At 33.0% G+C, this 15,826-nt stretch overlaps 1 protein-coding gene across 9 annotated transcripts in view; it reads right to left on the reverse strand.

Moving 5' to 3' along the window:
- Positions 1-15,826, reverse strand: part of BLTP1 (bridge-like lipid transfer protein family member 1) — a 155,857-nt gene that overhangs the window by 44,835 nt on the left and 95,196 nt on the right. For 7 of the 9 annotated variants that reach the window (XM_058192414.1, XM_058192413.1, XM_058192420.1 and 4 more), the window contains 13 exons: positions 15,564-15,657; positions 13,928-13,978; positions 11,588-11,794; positions 10,893-11,131; positions 9,623-9,867; positions 8,338-8,443; positions 7,270-7,367; positions 6,875-7,060; positions 5,833-6,001; positions 4,125-4,336; positions 2,971-3,169; positions 2,183-2,242; positions 1,045-1,271 (listed from right to left, as the gene is read on the reverse strand). In XM_058192414.1, coding sequence (XP_058048397.1) covers positions 1,045-1,271; positions 2,183-2,242; positions 2,971-3,169; positions 4,125-4,336; positions 5,833-6,001; positions 6,875-7,060; positions 7,270-7,367; positions 8,338-8,443; positions 9,623-9,867; positions 10,893-11,131; positions 11,588-11,794; positions 13,928-13,978; positions 15,564-15,657 — 2,093 coding nt within the window. Of the gene's footprint in view, positions 1-64; positions 266-1,044; positions 1,272-2,182; positions 2,243-2,970; positions 3,170-4,124; positions 4,337-5,832; positions 6,002-6,874; positions 7,061-7,269; positions 7,368-8,337; positions 8,444-9,622; positions 9,868-10,892; positions 11,132-11,587; positions 11,795-13,927; positions 13,979-15,563; positions 15,658-15,826 lie in introns of all 9 variants that reach the window. The other 2 variants (XM_058192422.1, XM_058192415.1) reach the window with 2 other exon arrangements.

Genomic DNA, 15,826 nt, shown 5'->3' on the forward strand with positions numbered 1-15,826 from the left:
TTTTGATTTGCCAATACCCATATAGTCACCATTTGTTTAAAGAGATACTACATATGCTACATACATGTCCCCATGAGCAAGACCTGCCCGCTTGTAAGTGTGAACTGTTAGAATAAGACGTATAACTTGATGCTGATCCCACCAGATATTCTACAGGAACAGAGTAACGTTGACTTTTGGGGCTCAAACCCAAGAGGTGATTTACAATCCGCTGCCCCAAAGTGAGCTTGCATATGTCTCCATATAAAGAACCACCATCTGATCTCTAGATGATAATAAATAGCAAGATTAATGCAATACTTCAGGAAATGAAACTTCCATTTTTCTTATTGTCTGCCCCTTCTCTGCCTGTACTATTCTTTAAAACATCTTTGTTAGACTTTATTCAGGTATTGCCTAAATACACTATTATCTATTCCCAAACTACATGCTGTCAGGGTGACTTGCTTTCCATCTCCTATGTTGTGATCATAGCTACTATTTGTCATAATTCAAAATGGTCAATCAATTTGAATTTATACTATTCTGGGTAAGCAAACTGAGCTAATTTCAACTAACTTTGAGATCACGATGTGTATCTTTCACCAAATAATTACTGCAAAACTGGTTCTGGAAATCCAGGGTACTTTAGATTTGTTTTCCTTAAGTATCAGTTCATATTTTGAAGCTAGTAATAATTTCCAAGATTTGTGAATGTATAAGCAAAGTTATTACACAAAACTTTAAGAATTCTATTTTGATAATGTAAGTTACCAGCAAGAAACCAAGTCCTTTGTTTTTTTAGTTAACAAATACATCTTCACCACTGCTAAATATAACAAGCACTTTAGTGATTAACACTATTCTGTGATAACATACATACATATATATATATATATATATATATATATATATGAATGAAAATATATATAGAAGAAAAGGGTACAACAACCTAAAGTTTGCATAATTATGCACTTTTTATATATTATTGCTGAGTTACATAACATATTACTTGTTTTTATTGTTAATGCAATAAATGAATGAATGAAGGATTAGTTCACTGACCATGCTAACTGTGGGAGACATTGTATCAATTTCATCCTCATCAGACAGGTCAGCTATATTAACGGAGTTCAAATCAGCAATGTCATCTAAATCTTCTTCCCCTGTCAAAGTTGTGAGAGTATTTCCTAAAGCATTTAATCTTTTCCCAATGTTAGGATCCATGTGTACATCAATGCCACACATCTTCCACAGCACATTAAGAGTCCATGTTCCAGCACTGTTACTCTCTGTTTCAACAGAAATCAGAGAAACGTATCAGGATTATGCTTTTCAAAATTTAAAGATTGGAGCATGCAAAACTAAGATAGGGTGTTGCATAAATCCTTTTAAGGCAATCTTTATCTTATGGGATAGACACGCTAAGGAATATGTGAAGATTTTTAAACCAAATCACACATAATAGTTTGAAATATCTTTTATTGTTGATACACAGGAAACAAATACAATAAAGAAAAAGATGGACCTAGAAGATCCTTCAAATAGAGAATTAAAGCAAATGTAATACTCTATTCTTAAAGTTGACATCATATTCTATAATACATCATTCTCATATGTTGAAAAGAAATTATGCTAAAATGTGCCAAGATATTCTAGTGTCCTGATTCATTTGTTTAAAAATATGTACTACTTACTATGAAGAATCAAAGAAGGTAAGAGCTGAGACTGACAAGGTAGGAACTGAGGATCCCTGGCTACAGGGAAGCATTATGTACTTGTTGCTTCTAGGCTACCCAGAGACCAGTTGAATATCTGTTAACTTGGAAAGTCATGAGTAAAAATTAAAAGTTTAATTCTGGAGCATGGGTGTATATAAAGGATCCAATTTCTTCGCATCATGTTGGGCAAACAAATCTTTCAAGCTTAACTCTTATCTGCAATAAAGCTTCAGATCGGATTTTCCTTCTGTCAAAATGATTAAATGTCTGGAGAGCTAAAAGTTACTATCAAACCCTGGGGTGAAATCTGGCAATAGCAATCAGTTTGTTGTTGATGAATGTTAACTCTCTTAATTTAAACAGTGAGATAGGATGACGCATGCTAGGAAAAAAATACTTGTTCATAGTTATCAAAGTTGATTTGAAAAAGAATATTAAGACAACATTGTAAAATTCTGCTAATACAGGAGCCTAAATCTTACCTGCAGCTGCTTGCCCAGTTGTCCTTGAACACACTTCATAGGTGCCATCTGGTACTACACCTAAAGAATGAAGAAAATAAAACATAATGGACATACCAGTTTACCAAAGATTTGTTTTAAATTATAGGTGTATAAACATTTAAACAAAAATTGAATTAAATGTATTGTCAGGACTGGAAGCCTTCTTCCAGGCATTGGGCCTTCAGGACTGCCACATTTACTACTCTGGGAAAATGGGCGGGGGGATTGTATGGAGCATGGCTGCTATATAGTCATAATAACATTCCTTTCTCAGAGAGTCAAGGGCATCTTGCCCTACACCTGGAGGGCTGGAACTGGGAGGCATCTCCAGTTGGGACGGTGTTTTGGTTGGACCATGTGATAGACATGTAGGTGCTGGGCAGGTGCTGGACTTTCCTTTGGGTGGGGAAAACCCGGAAGCTTTCAGATTCAGGTTTTCCCAGTTGTGCCAATATGACAACTCTAATAAAATGGAACTTTGAGGAACTTCAAGCCTCGGAGTCTTTCTTCATTGGAGGTGTTACTTGGAACCCTGACATGTATTGTCCTTCTCAAACTTATAAGCCATTGATTTGGACAAATATAATACTTGGCAAATTCTTACTGAAATTCCCAGTTTTGTAGTTCTTACAAAGAGCAATTTTTCTGTGATGCAATATATTAAGAAGTTCATGGGAACTAACTCTATTACCTCTCTAAACTTAAACTATAGCCTAGAATATGTATTTTAAATTCTAAAAAGTCAAGTTACTAAGAAAAATGCTTACAAGCATTCATCACGAGATCTCCTCGTATTTCTGGCTTCCAATCATCCCAGCTGGTTTCAAAGCCATCAGCAAAGCGGATGCAGAAGTTTTTAAAATGACCTTTGCTGACCAGGGATTCTGAAGAGCAGGCAGTAATTAAAGTGCTTTCAATAGTCAGGACTAATGCAGAGCCAGTGTCCAGGTCAGTTGTGTGGGTTGTCTGCAGTAAGAAAAACAATAAAATTTGTTTATTTCAATATCAACTTTTTCAGAGTTAAGAGTTCTCCTCCCAATCCGTATAGTCTCTTTTTTCATTAGACACACCATATTCAGAGTTATTCTAAAATAAATGCTTTTCAATTAGCAAACCATTTATTTTTGAAATAGTTTATTAAAACTTGCCTTTAGAACAAAAGTACTACTTCTATATCAAGTCAAGCAAGTCAAAAATAAATATGCTTTAAGAAGCATTTTTAAAATATTAGGCTTTAAATAATAGCTAAATAATAGCAGAAATCTATATAATACAGTTTTAATTCTAAAATGAACTCAGCAATGAATGTAAGAATTTCACTATTAATATTTAGTTGCATTATATTAAACAGAAGGGGGTGAAATGCATGAAACATATCAAACTTGTCATAAGCAGTGCAATTTAAGAAGAAACAAAAAATGGAAAATTGGAAACTGTAACCTAAATATACAAAGGAATATTACCAATGTCCTATGTAATATTCATTTTTCTAGACATACATATGTATGTAATGCATATCATATAGAAAAGATTCAAGTTATATGCAAAGTTCAAAAGATTAACAAGAATTATTTTCAAAACTGAAGATTTTATCACAGAATCTAAATATGCATTTTAATAAACTGTTTAATCTTTAAACCAAGCATTTATTTTAAACAATAGTTCCGTTAGCTTTCAAATAACAGTTTCATTCTGGTAAGTAGCAAAGAAGTTAAAAAGATCTCTAACAGGACATTCATTTTATAGAACTATTTCAAATTGTTAGCTACAAAACAATTTAATTGCTTTTCTTTTTAAAAATCAGCACCATTTCCAAAGTATTTTGCTGCCACAATAATAAAATATCAAGGATTTTAAGAATTGTTAATCTGAACAAAAGTTAACAACTCAAATAGGTGTTCTTATTATCTTTAGTATTTACCGGTGGTGTGTTTGTAATTGGGAGACAAATTCCCAAGTCATTAACTGTTAGTTGGAGGAAAAGGGTTCCAAAAGCTTGAGCAGATGTCTGCTGTATTCCTGGTAGCATATCGACAATTTCCTTTGTAGCCCTATGAACATCTTTATTCAAGGCCATTCTCTGTTCATTCCAGTTATCATAAGCCGCTTTGTAATTCAGCCAAAAGAGCACAGCTATATAAACAAACAAATATATTTTTCACTATTTTCAGAAGGAAATACTACAGAATGTTAATTTCATGTTTTTATAATTATTCTTTCTTTATAAAAATTTTATTAAAAATTACAATTTATAACAATAAAAACTAATACAAACCTAAAAACTATAGGAACATACTAGGGCTGGTCAGTTGTTCAGATGCAGCTAAGAACAGGTACTCTGGAAAGGGATATTTCATGTGTTCCATAAAAGACTAAAGGCAAAAAAAGCCCATCTTCTATTACTAGACCTTTGAGTCTTGATCAAGGATTCCAAGATATTTTTTTAAAAAAATAAATAGGTTCTACTCCCTGAAAAAAATTGACTTTGGAACAGGTAGAAGTACAAATACACCATCTCTCCATTAAAGCAATTGTGTTTTTTTCCAAAAATTTATAGGTACCACACAGAAGTTTTCACTACAGTCATACAATAATGGAAACAGATCCTTTAAGTCAGGGGTGTCAAACTCGCAGTGTCACATTGTCATCATGTGACATATCATGACTTTTCCCCCCCTTTGCTAAAACGGGAGTGGGAGTGGCCACTGTGTGACGCCTCCAGCCCGTGGGCTGCAAGTTTGACACCCCTGCTTTAAGTTCTAAAGCACCTTTTCGGAATTGAATCCAACACACTACACAACCTTAGAATATCGATCTTTCTAAATTCTGTTCTACAACAAAGTAAATAAATGTTACAGCAAATCAAACCCGCAAAATTCCTACAACTGGCCTTTTAATGTAAAATTAAGGGACTCCTTTCCATATAGCCACGTCACTGTATATAGGCTGATCGGAGATGGGTATATAGGCTGATGGGAGATACTTTCTAGCAAGCAAAGTGACAACACTGTGGTTAACAAGACTTTTGTGCCTATGGAAATTGAGGAGTTCATTCTTAGAGTCTTGGAAAATGCTTGAGAAATCATTCAAAATACAAAGGAGAGGATAACTATATACAGTGATCAGACTTTCCTTCCCGCAGTCCTAATGAAACAAACCTCAAAGATTTGATTACTTACATTTATTAGAATTTATACCACAGGACTTTCAAAAAGTGCTTAACTTTCAAATGAAGCCTGTTTATATACTATGTTTTGGTGGCAAAAATTTAGTTTTCCAGTGTTCTTTTGATCTAGAGGACTAGAAAGAGTGAATGAATCTTGACAATTCCCTGTAAACTGATCAAACTGCATTTGCTCATAGTTTTGCTAATCCCCTATTTCAACCATAAGAAAGGGTGCTTATCAGAATTGCTGGGAAATGGGGCTGGGTAGAGGAAGAACCAGAAGTGTGCTTCTGTTTCTGGCCAAAATAACAGACATATTAGAATTCATGACAAAATTTGAGAATGTTCAAAGTTATTTACCATAGACAGGTTCAGGTCTATTTTTATAAACTGGAAATGCCATGGATACCACCTTTATTTTATCTTTATAAAATAAAAAGAGATTCAGCCCCATTAGTAGTACCTCTGTCAAAGGCCACAGGCTGAGCAAAAACTATTGGCCTATTCAGAGTAATAAGTACAGCTTCTCGATCTGACGAACCACTGATTTCTTCTCTAAGGGCATTTCTCAATCCAATTCTGGTTTTAAAGTAAGCAACTTGATGGAAGTCGGAGCCAGCTTCTTCATATACCTTTATATATTCAAAACATATTTCAAGTTAGAATACAACATGAATTCAGCAAAAACCAAACTTGATACTATTATTTATATTTATAATCAATATTATAATTGAATGTATAGATCTAAATTAAGAATAAGACTTGTAAATCACTTTATTTAGACAGTGTACAGTTACAGACCATACTCTAGGCACCAAAAGAAAAATAACATGAACTTGTACATAACAGGAGAGCATGACATAGTCTATCCCAGAATTTAGGGGAAGAGTTATGCCTTTTAAGATCAAATTCAAATTTCTAGGATCAGAGTGGCTCAAATCTTTAAGGAAATATTATTCCAAAGAGCAGGAATGCTTTGATGTACACATTATAAGTCCCATCAGATGAAGGAAACACAAAGTGTTTTAGCTTCGTCATATCTTACAGAGAAACATATAATACTAAAAAGGAAGAGAGTAGGGCAGTCCGTTACACACTTACATGGATTTTGAATTTCTCTTACAAACACAGCACATATATGAGAGAATCTGTATTTCTTTCATTAAAGAATTGGAGACTTGTTTAATATTAAGTGGAAATCAGCTTCAAAATTTGAAGAAAAAACAGTCTTTTCTACCTCTCACAGATTCTTTGGACTGAGCCTTAAATGCAGAGGTGTCCAACCAAGGCAACTTTAAGACTTGTGAACTTTAGATCCCGGAATTCTCCATCTAGCCATGCTGTCTGGTGAATTCTTGAAATTAAAATCCACAAGTCTTAAAGTTGCCAAGGTTGGACACACTCTGCTTTAATGTTTTGTTTTGTTTTAATCCTTTGGGAGGGAAAAGAGTATATTACAATTGGTTATGAAACTGTAATTACAGAAACTAATAATAAGCACTAACCTGATGTTTAACAATCTGTCCTAAAGCCAAATTTAAATCCACTTGGCATTTTCCAAAAAGTTTCAAATAACTGGTGCCACCAGGCATGGCTTTGGCTTGTATTCTATTTGAAAGCTCCAGTTCTATCAGTCCTGTTTCAAAGCGTACAGCCCACATTGATGGTGTTGTAGCTGTTACCTGTATTCCCTAGTAAAGAAAAGGTAAAAGGGGTCAGTTACTAAGTTACAAATGTGTCGAAACTACTTGAGATGTTAAATAAAATAACATATAAATAACATTCCTACTGCACACAAATACATAATTCATTCTATAGTTAATTTGTTTTTTAAAGAATTTCTTTGTCCTATTTGGAACACACCTAAACAAATCTCCAGATTCAAATAGAATAAAAATACCTTAAATTGAAGACTCAAAGAATAAAGGAGAATTTTTGGTTTTTCTCCATCATTTGTTCCATCATGTTCATTCCATAGAGGAATAGGTTGTTCCCCTCCTATAATATAATTACACAATTGTACACATAACTTTGTATCTTGTTATTAAAATCAATATTGATTTCATATTTAAGAGCCAAACTACACATGATTATCTGCCATTAGTTTTTAAAAAACTGCAATGAGCTGCATGGTGGTAGTAGGTGACTATGCCTAATGCATTTTTATTTCTGATCATTGGACTAAAATTTGACATCCTATTCCAGCCCAGCTATAAACTCTGATTTCTCTTTAAAAACAGAATAAAAGGCCAGGTAAATCTGCTCCTAAAATAAATTTGTTTCATGAAATGAAGAAATTCCGTAATCTTCAAAACAACGTAAGGTTATAATAAAAAAATGACTCCAAAGGTAATTATCTAGAACCAAAAATAAGGAGATTTTATTTTGAAAGTTGAAGATAGTTGAGAGTATGCAATGCTAGTGTTTTGCTTACCCTAAAATATGCTCAGATTTCTGAATACTATTTGTTTGACTTATAAAACAAATGCAATGATTTATTTTATACTGTAGTCTTTGCAGTAATTATTGACAATTGTTAAGTTAGTCCACATAAATCTTCATAAAATTTTAATAGAACTGAATGGATCTATTACAGCTTCAGTCCTTCAAATATTTATTTAGGAACAAACAGCATTAAATTCAATATTCATTTCTAAATGGAAAAACAAAAATACATTAAACACCTTTCTGAGACTTAAACATTAATAAATCCAAGAAGTCATAAATCTTAATTCTGGCCTTTATGGGATTGTATTTTATTCCAGGACAATTTTAATTTCATTGGTCTCATCAAATACTATATGATCTTCAAAAATATTTTAACAAAGGATATACACTCAGCACTTGCTTTTACCTGTAGAATTGATAAAGTATTAAAACAATAGATTATTTGTGTTTAATATAGCCTAAGAAACATTCTTGCTAGCCCATCGAGTGGCTTAATAAAAGTTTAAAGCCATTAGACTACCTGAGACTTTCTGTATTACTTCATTGACTTCTTTCATAAATACTTTCTGCACAAAAACCAAATGGTTCAAAAGATCTGTTGAAAGGTTATGCTCAAAGGACCCAACCTAGGAGAAATAAGATAATGTGTTAAATATTAATTCATGATATGTAATTTTGACTTTGTAAAATAATCCAAATTAAGAATTATGTTGAAAAAGGAAAATTTTCTTTGAGGTTGTGTTGACTGCTGTATCTATTTAATTTTATTTGCAGACATAAAGGAGTGATTTGACACTGCCATCTATCAGGATGTTATTTTTCAATGCCCCTATCTCATTTACAGACATAGTATTTCCTCAAAGTTTCCTGGTGATGTACTAATTAGACTCAATCATATTCATTTTACCGGCCTAGATATAGTCAACCAGTGGTACTATATGTGGAGATTAAAAAGGACTCAAAAGATACAATTTGGGATATATCAACTATTTGTCTCTAACAACTGATTACTTACAAAATACTGGGAGAAAACTATGAATCAATCATTTTGAGCATACAACATAAAAGACAAATTTTGTCAAATTAAAAATATGTTTAAGCCAATTCAAAAAAAAAATTGAATTCACAACTGCTTCTGGACTTCAAAATGGAAGGTTTTGATGGTTAGATTGACTTAGTTATAGAAACAGTCTGAATTAATTAGAAATGTAAAGCAAAAGGAAAAGCTATTGTACTCTCCTGCATTGAAAAGTCGGACATTACTGCTTTTTATGCTTCTTTCTTTAGCTTTTCACCTTTTCTTTTTCTTTGCCTCTTTCTTGACTTTTGTTTTTATTTGTATTTTATCTTATAATAAATTAAATTAAATTAATTTTAAATTAAAATAAAATTAAAAAAAGAGATAGCAGAGACAGTCCTCGACTTAGAACAGTTTGTTTAGTGACTGTTCAAAGTTACAACGGCACTGAAATAAGTTATGACCATTGTTCACACTTATGACCATTGCAGCATCCCTATTGTCAGGTGATCAAAATTCAGGGAGTCTGCAACAGGTTCATATTTATGTCCCAGGGTTATGTGATCCCCTTTTGCAACCTTCTGATGAGCAAAGTCAATGGGAAAGCCAGATTCACTTAATAACCATGTTACTAATTTAAGCAATGATGTGCTTAACAACTGTGGCAAGAAAGGTCATAAAATGAGGCAAATTTACTTAAGAAATGTCTTGCTTAGCAACAGAAATGTTGGGTTCAATTGTGGGTATACGTCAAGGACTATCTGTGAAGGCAAACTGTAATACAAACCTCAGCCACACAACGCAAATAGTTTCCCTGGAGATAATAGCCCTGTTTAGCTGGCAATTCATCTATACTCCATATTTGATCTGAGTAAGTATCATGTTCCTCCATAATATATTTGCCTGACATTGTCACAGGAGGAAGGTTGAGACTAGCTGAAGGAGGTATGGTAGACATATCAGTGGCAGACACTTTGGAAGTGAATCGTAACTTGTGATTTGGGAGTTCAAATGTAAATCTTGTTTGCGCACCTGGAAAAGGAAAAATATGTAAGCTCAGTGTGATAATCTCTTATAAGTACAGTGATTATAGAAATAATTTCTCACCTGCTGGTTTACTTTCTAAGTACAATGAACTACTTCCAAATGCACATGGATTCATATTTTTATTAATTTTTCTATAAAACCAAGAAAGTCAAGATACATTATAAATTAATGCATGAAGACTATGTAGTCTTTATAGATTTTTAGGTGAGGGCTACCCTAAAATTCAGAAGAGCAATTCTTATTCAAAATACTGTGAGTAATATCTTGTCTAGTGACAGTCATTTCAAATTTTGCAAGTTTCAAACAGACCAAGCAAAGAAACAAGCAAAGCTGCTTTAAATAAACCAATATTGGATTTGTGAGCATATTTTTACAGATAACACACTGCAAAATAGATGATATATATTCAATGTGAAAATATTTTTAGTAAGTTTGTGCAGCCCTTTAATTCAAATGAAAAAGGTTCAATATAAGACACAGGGGTATAAACATTACAGCTGTCTGCGAGCTGTTGCAGCAAGCATACATAGCTTGGGGATTTAGAGGGTAGCCCTTGATCCTGGAAAAACCCAAACACTACTTCAAGGGATGGCTGAAAGATACTACGTTCTTACTCCTGAAGTATCTTTTCCCTTCAAATTAAAAATGCTGCACAACCCAAATTTTTAATGTTTTAACAATATTTTCCATTCTCATTCCAATTTCTGCATCTTAAAATTTGTAGTCAATCTCATAAGAGAAACAGGATCCAAAGAATTACTGTAACTGACTATTTTAAATACATGAATTTGATTATCAATTATTCTGAATTCTGAACTGAGGAGCCTCAGAGAAGTTTACAATCAGGCATGAAACAGGGAGACAAAATTCCTTTGTTAAACACAGAAAAAATAACAGAAATATCCCACTGAAGGAGCTGTACAAATCTCAGTGGTATGTATTAGAATTTTAGTTGAATGGAATTACAGCTGTTACTTTAAGATGCTTCATATAATAATAAAATTCATTACCTGTCATTCCATGACTTCGCATTCTTCCCATTTTGTATTCCGCTTTCAATGAAGGCAAGAGTGCTGCTCCAATAGCAATTCCATCAATCATGGCACTGAATTTAAGAACTATCGGCTTCTTTTCCAAACCTTCTGGCAATTGTGGAAATTCATTTGTTTCCACCGGTGTCTGGTTTACACTTGTAGGTGTTTTTTCTGCAGGTAGTGGGGTTGCAATATCTTCTTTGGGAGGTTGTGAACTATTTATAAAAAGGGACATACAATTATCATATGTTCTAAAGAGTGTAATAGTGTTTTTGTCAAAGAACTGTAGTTAAAGTTGTGTAGTGAGCTAGGCTTCCACGTGATTGTAATACCTCTAGACAGGGAATGTAAGCTTACTAAATTTTTTTTTTTTTGAATTTATATCCCGCTCTTCTCCGAAGACTAAGGGTGGCTTACATTGTGTTAAGCAATAGTCTTCATCCATTTGTATATTATACACAAAGTCAACTTTTATTGCCCCCAACAATCCGGGTCCTCATTTTACCTATCTTATAAAGGATGGAAGGCTGAGTCAACCTTGGGCCTGGTGGGACTTGAACTTGCAGTAATTGCAAGCAGCTTTGTTAATAACAGACTGCTTAGTCTGTTGAGCCACCAGAGGCCCTTAAATAAATAAATATTTGTAAATAAATAAACAAATAAATACTTACACTGCTGATGGTTGTCTGATGAGATCCGATATTTGTTTTGAAAGCTGATGAGAACTGCGAACCATCATGCTGTGAAGAGTAGCTGGATGCTGAGGAATGTTGATGCTGATAGCACCTACTTTGAAGATGGCAGCATTGTTTGTTTTCACTCCTCTTTGGGCACTATAAAGAGCTTGCGATTTGGCAATACTACATTTCACCACAGTTCTAAAAAGAAAATACATACTTAGCTTCTTCAAAAACATTTAAAATATATCTAGTGGCCTTAGTGAGTCCATTTCATACTATCAAATAATATTAGCAGCCTATGTTCAGCTGAGCCTATTTAGTAAAATTATTCTTAATTGATTATAGGAAGGCATTTGATTGCGCTGAACACATCCAGCTGTGATCTACAGACTGGACCAGATCTGGGCATTCTATGGCCCACGGGCTAAATCTGGTCCTTTGGCTGTCTCTGTCAGGCCCACGGCAGCAGCCCTATAAGTTTGGTCCTCTACAATAGTTCCAGTTTCCCATGTGGCCACTTGGGAAAATTAATTGCCCACCCCCGGTCTGGACAGAACGTGGCAAAACAGATTGTCTCAGATTGGCAAAGGAATTAGACACAGGCGTATAATCACTCTTTAGTTATTTAATCTATGTGCTGAATATAGATTAAGGCAATCTGGATCAGTGAATATAGTTTTGGAGGAAGAAACATCAATAACCGATGCTTTGTTGGTGACTCTTATCTGTAAGGTCTAGTAATAAAGGTCTAGTGTGATAAAAATGGAATTAACAATAAATATAAAGAAGACCAAACTAATGAAAACAAAACATTAAAACTGATAATAAAGATATCTAGTAGATACCTTCTGCCTTTTAGGATCAACAATCAATAGTAAAAGAATAATAATATGCCATAAATTAGCATTTGGAACAGCAGCCATGACGGCCTTGGAAAAGATATTACAATGTATCTATATCTACAAATATCAGAGTAGTGCAAGCAATTTTATTCCCTGTAATACTCTATGGAAGCAAAAGTTGGACTTTGAAGAATCAGAAGGCAAAGAGTATTCATGTGATCATCCAAGAAAACAAACAAATGGACCTTCAAACAAATCAATCCAGATTTATCATAAGGTACAAATAACAAGGCTCAAATTATCATACTTTGGACGCATTATGTGAAAATTCAGTATTCTAGAAAAGGTTCTCATGCTAGGAAGATAGAGGGAAAGAGAAGATGATGCCAGTAGTGAGATGGATTAATTCAGTTAAATTGGTGATGGGTGTACTATTAGAAGAACTGAAAGACCAGGTTAGGGATACACTATCATGGAACAAATCAATTCATGTTGTTATGCGTCAATGAGGACTTCATAGCATATAATTAACTAAATAATTTAATACTCAAAGCTACTCAATAACATATGCAGCTTATTCAGATATGGCAAAAAAGTCCTGACTTTGTCACACAGTTATTCATTAGGATTAGACCTCCGTTTCCTCCCATCCCATTCCAATTGGAGAGGTATCAGGCTATGCAATGATAATATCTGTTTAGAAACTGTGCTATCAGCACGGCTGTGTGCATGAAAATATTATACTGTAAATGCTTACATTGTATACAGAAAAGCTCCTTTAGAAGAGACATTCCATGCACTTTTGAGATGGGATTTATACAAAAATTGTTACATATTTATGTGATATGTAACAATTTTTGTTGCAACATCTTAACAGCATTTAATATAACAATACTATAGTATAACAATAGGAGGGTCTTTGTTAATCAATGCAAGATCAGAACTATCATTCTTTATTAACCTCACAGAATAAAGTCAGTATTCTCAATATTCTCATAATGCCAATGAGTGACATTAGAAAAGTTACAAATTTAAAAAATTACTTTAAAAATATGAATTATTCTGCAAAGTGTCAGTTTGGTGTAGCGATTAAAAGTAACAGGCTAGAAAGCAGGGGAACATGAGTTCTAGTCCCGCCTTAAGCACAAAGCCAGCTGGGCCAGTCAATCATTCTCAGCTTTAGGAAAGAGGCAATGGCAAACCACTTCTGAAATCTTGCCAGGAAAACTACAGACTTGGCCAGGCAGTTATCAAGATCAACACTAGCCAGAAGATACCAAAAGAATCTCCAAGCCCCATTCTGTCAATAAATAAAAAGCATAAACTCAAAACTTCTAATATATGCCGATTCAAATTTCATATTGTATTTGTACTGTATTGCATAATAAAACTAGTTAAGTATACACAAAAATGCATCTTAACTGTACTACATACATCTTCAACTATACTACATTCTATCTGAAAGTCATTTAAAGACAACGTGACATACAGAAATTCCTGTTTGGCTGTGCTTGTTGGTGATGTAGGAAAATCCTCCAGCCTACATGTGAAGATTGGATGAAAGCAAAAACAAAACAAAGCAAATTAAGGAATAAAGAGTCATGCAGAAGAGTTAGTCAGATATTGTTAATTCAAAATATGCTTAAATACTTGAAAAATTATTATATAAGCAAGTGACAACTGGTGAATCTCAATACTCAAAAAATAATAAGCAAGCCATTCATTTCAGTATAAATACTATACTGATAATGTTTCTGGCTGCTCCAAAAGTGTATGCATGCAAAATTTCTATCAGATCAATAACTGGATAAATTTAATCAAGAACCTCTTTCATCTACTGGATCATACACTGAACTCTCAGGACAGATGCAAATTTATAAGAAGTCTTGTAGCTAATTCTTATTTTGTTATAGCATTCTTATTACTGTAATAAGGCATTTATACAAACAGTAATATATAATTAATACGTTTTATTTAAGTTTGTTAAATGCAAATTTATCCAGAAAAAGATTTCATAGAATTAACAGACTCTCAACATCTTTGATATGAAAATATATAGCACCTGGGAAAAAGTGATCCAAAAATTAGTTGATCCCATATTCTCTTAATCTTAAGTAATATATTTTATAAACAGAAAAAAAATCCATTATCTACAGTCATGTGAAAAAGAAAGTACACCCATTCTCCATTTTGGCTTTCTGTAATATGTCATGTGTTGTTGTTCATTTGAGGTTGTATTTACCTATTTTTAATAACTGTTAAGGACCAGATGATTTTTACTATGTAAACTGATTTGTAAAACCACAGAATTTAAAGAGAGCATACTTTCTTTTTTCACATGACTGCAGATAGATTTGTTGAAATATGTGAAAGTGAACTATCCAACATACTCATAGTGTCCTGACTATTCTATTTAAAGTGTTTAAGTATAAAATTGTAACAGCCATACATTTTCAAGTGTACAAGAAGCAGAAAATGAAATATATATATATAAGTAAAATATTCAAGGACTAAAATGCACAAAAAGGGAAACAATTATTTTAACATCAGATATACCTCATCAAAGTTAAATGATTAGTTACCAAGCAACACAGTATTTTAAAGCTTTCTAAAAATATTACTACTTCAATTAAGAATACTATGTTTTTTTTAAAAAAAGTTCTTCTAGGAAATCCTACACATAATTTAGTGAATTTGTCAAAAAAGAATCCAGTGAAAGTATTTATACAACTTTTTGTTTTTTTAATTATTCTTGCCAAAAATTCCATACTATAAATAACTATAGTGTTCAATAATGGCAGAATCATCAGAAAAAAATGGCAGAATGTCAGAAACAAAAAAAATAGGACCTAGAAAATAACAATAGGTTGATTGTAATTGTTATAGTTAGGTTAAATACATCTAATTGCTAGAACAGAAAAAAGACCAAAAGACAATATATTAGAGACATAAAATTAAAACATGGCAGAATTAACATAGTTTAATGATTTAATTAAAATCTTATTGTATCAAAATGGTCCTTGAGTCTTTACCTACTTCTTAAACATTGGACCTAATCTTTATACTGGGCATAACTTCTGTCTTTACAGATAAAAATTCAAATATAATTTTTTATTTCAACTCACTGGATATTTGGTGTGATCCCTTCCAGGAGAACAATATTAACACCACCTATATGAGCGGTAGCACTTGTCTCGGTCATCTTTTGGTGCAATACATCTTTAATAGGAAAAAGGATATTTAAACTAAAGTGAAAAATTATTTATTATTTACATTCATGTACAATTCTTGTTAGAAATACAACAGGCAAAATATAAGACCCTTATAACAATAAACATTTCTAACATTTTTTGAGAAAGTAGACTATATGGACAATATTAATAACAAA

Source organism: Ahaetulla prasina, chromosome 8 (assembly GCF_028640845.1).
Source record: "Ahaetulla prasina isolate Xishuangbanna chromosome 8, ASM2864084v1, whole genome shotgun sequence".
NCBI classification, from domain to species: Eukaryota; Metazoa; Chordata; class Lepidosauria; order Squamata; family Colubridae; genus Ahaetulla; species Ahaetulla prasina.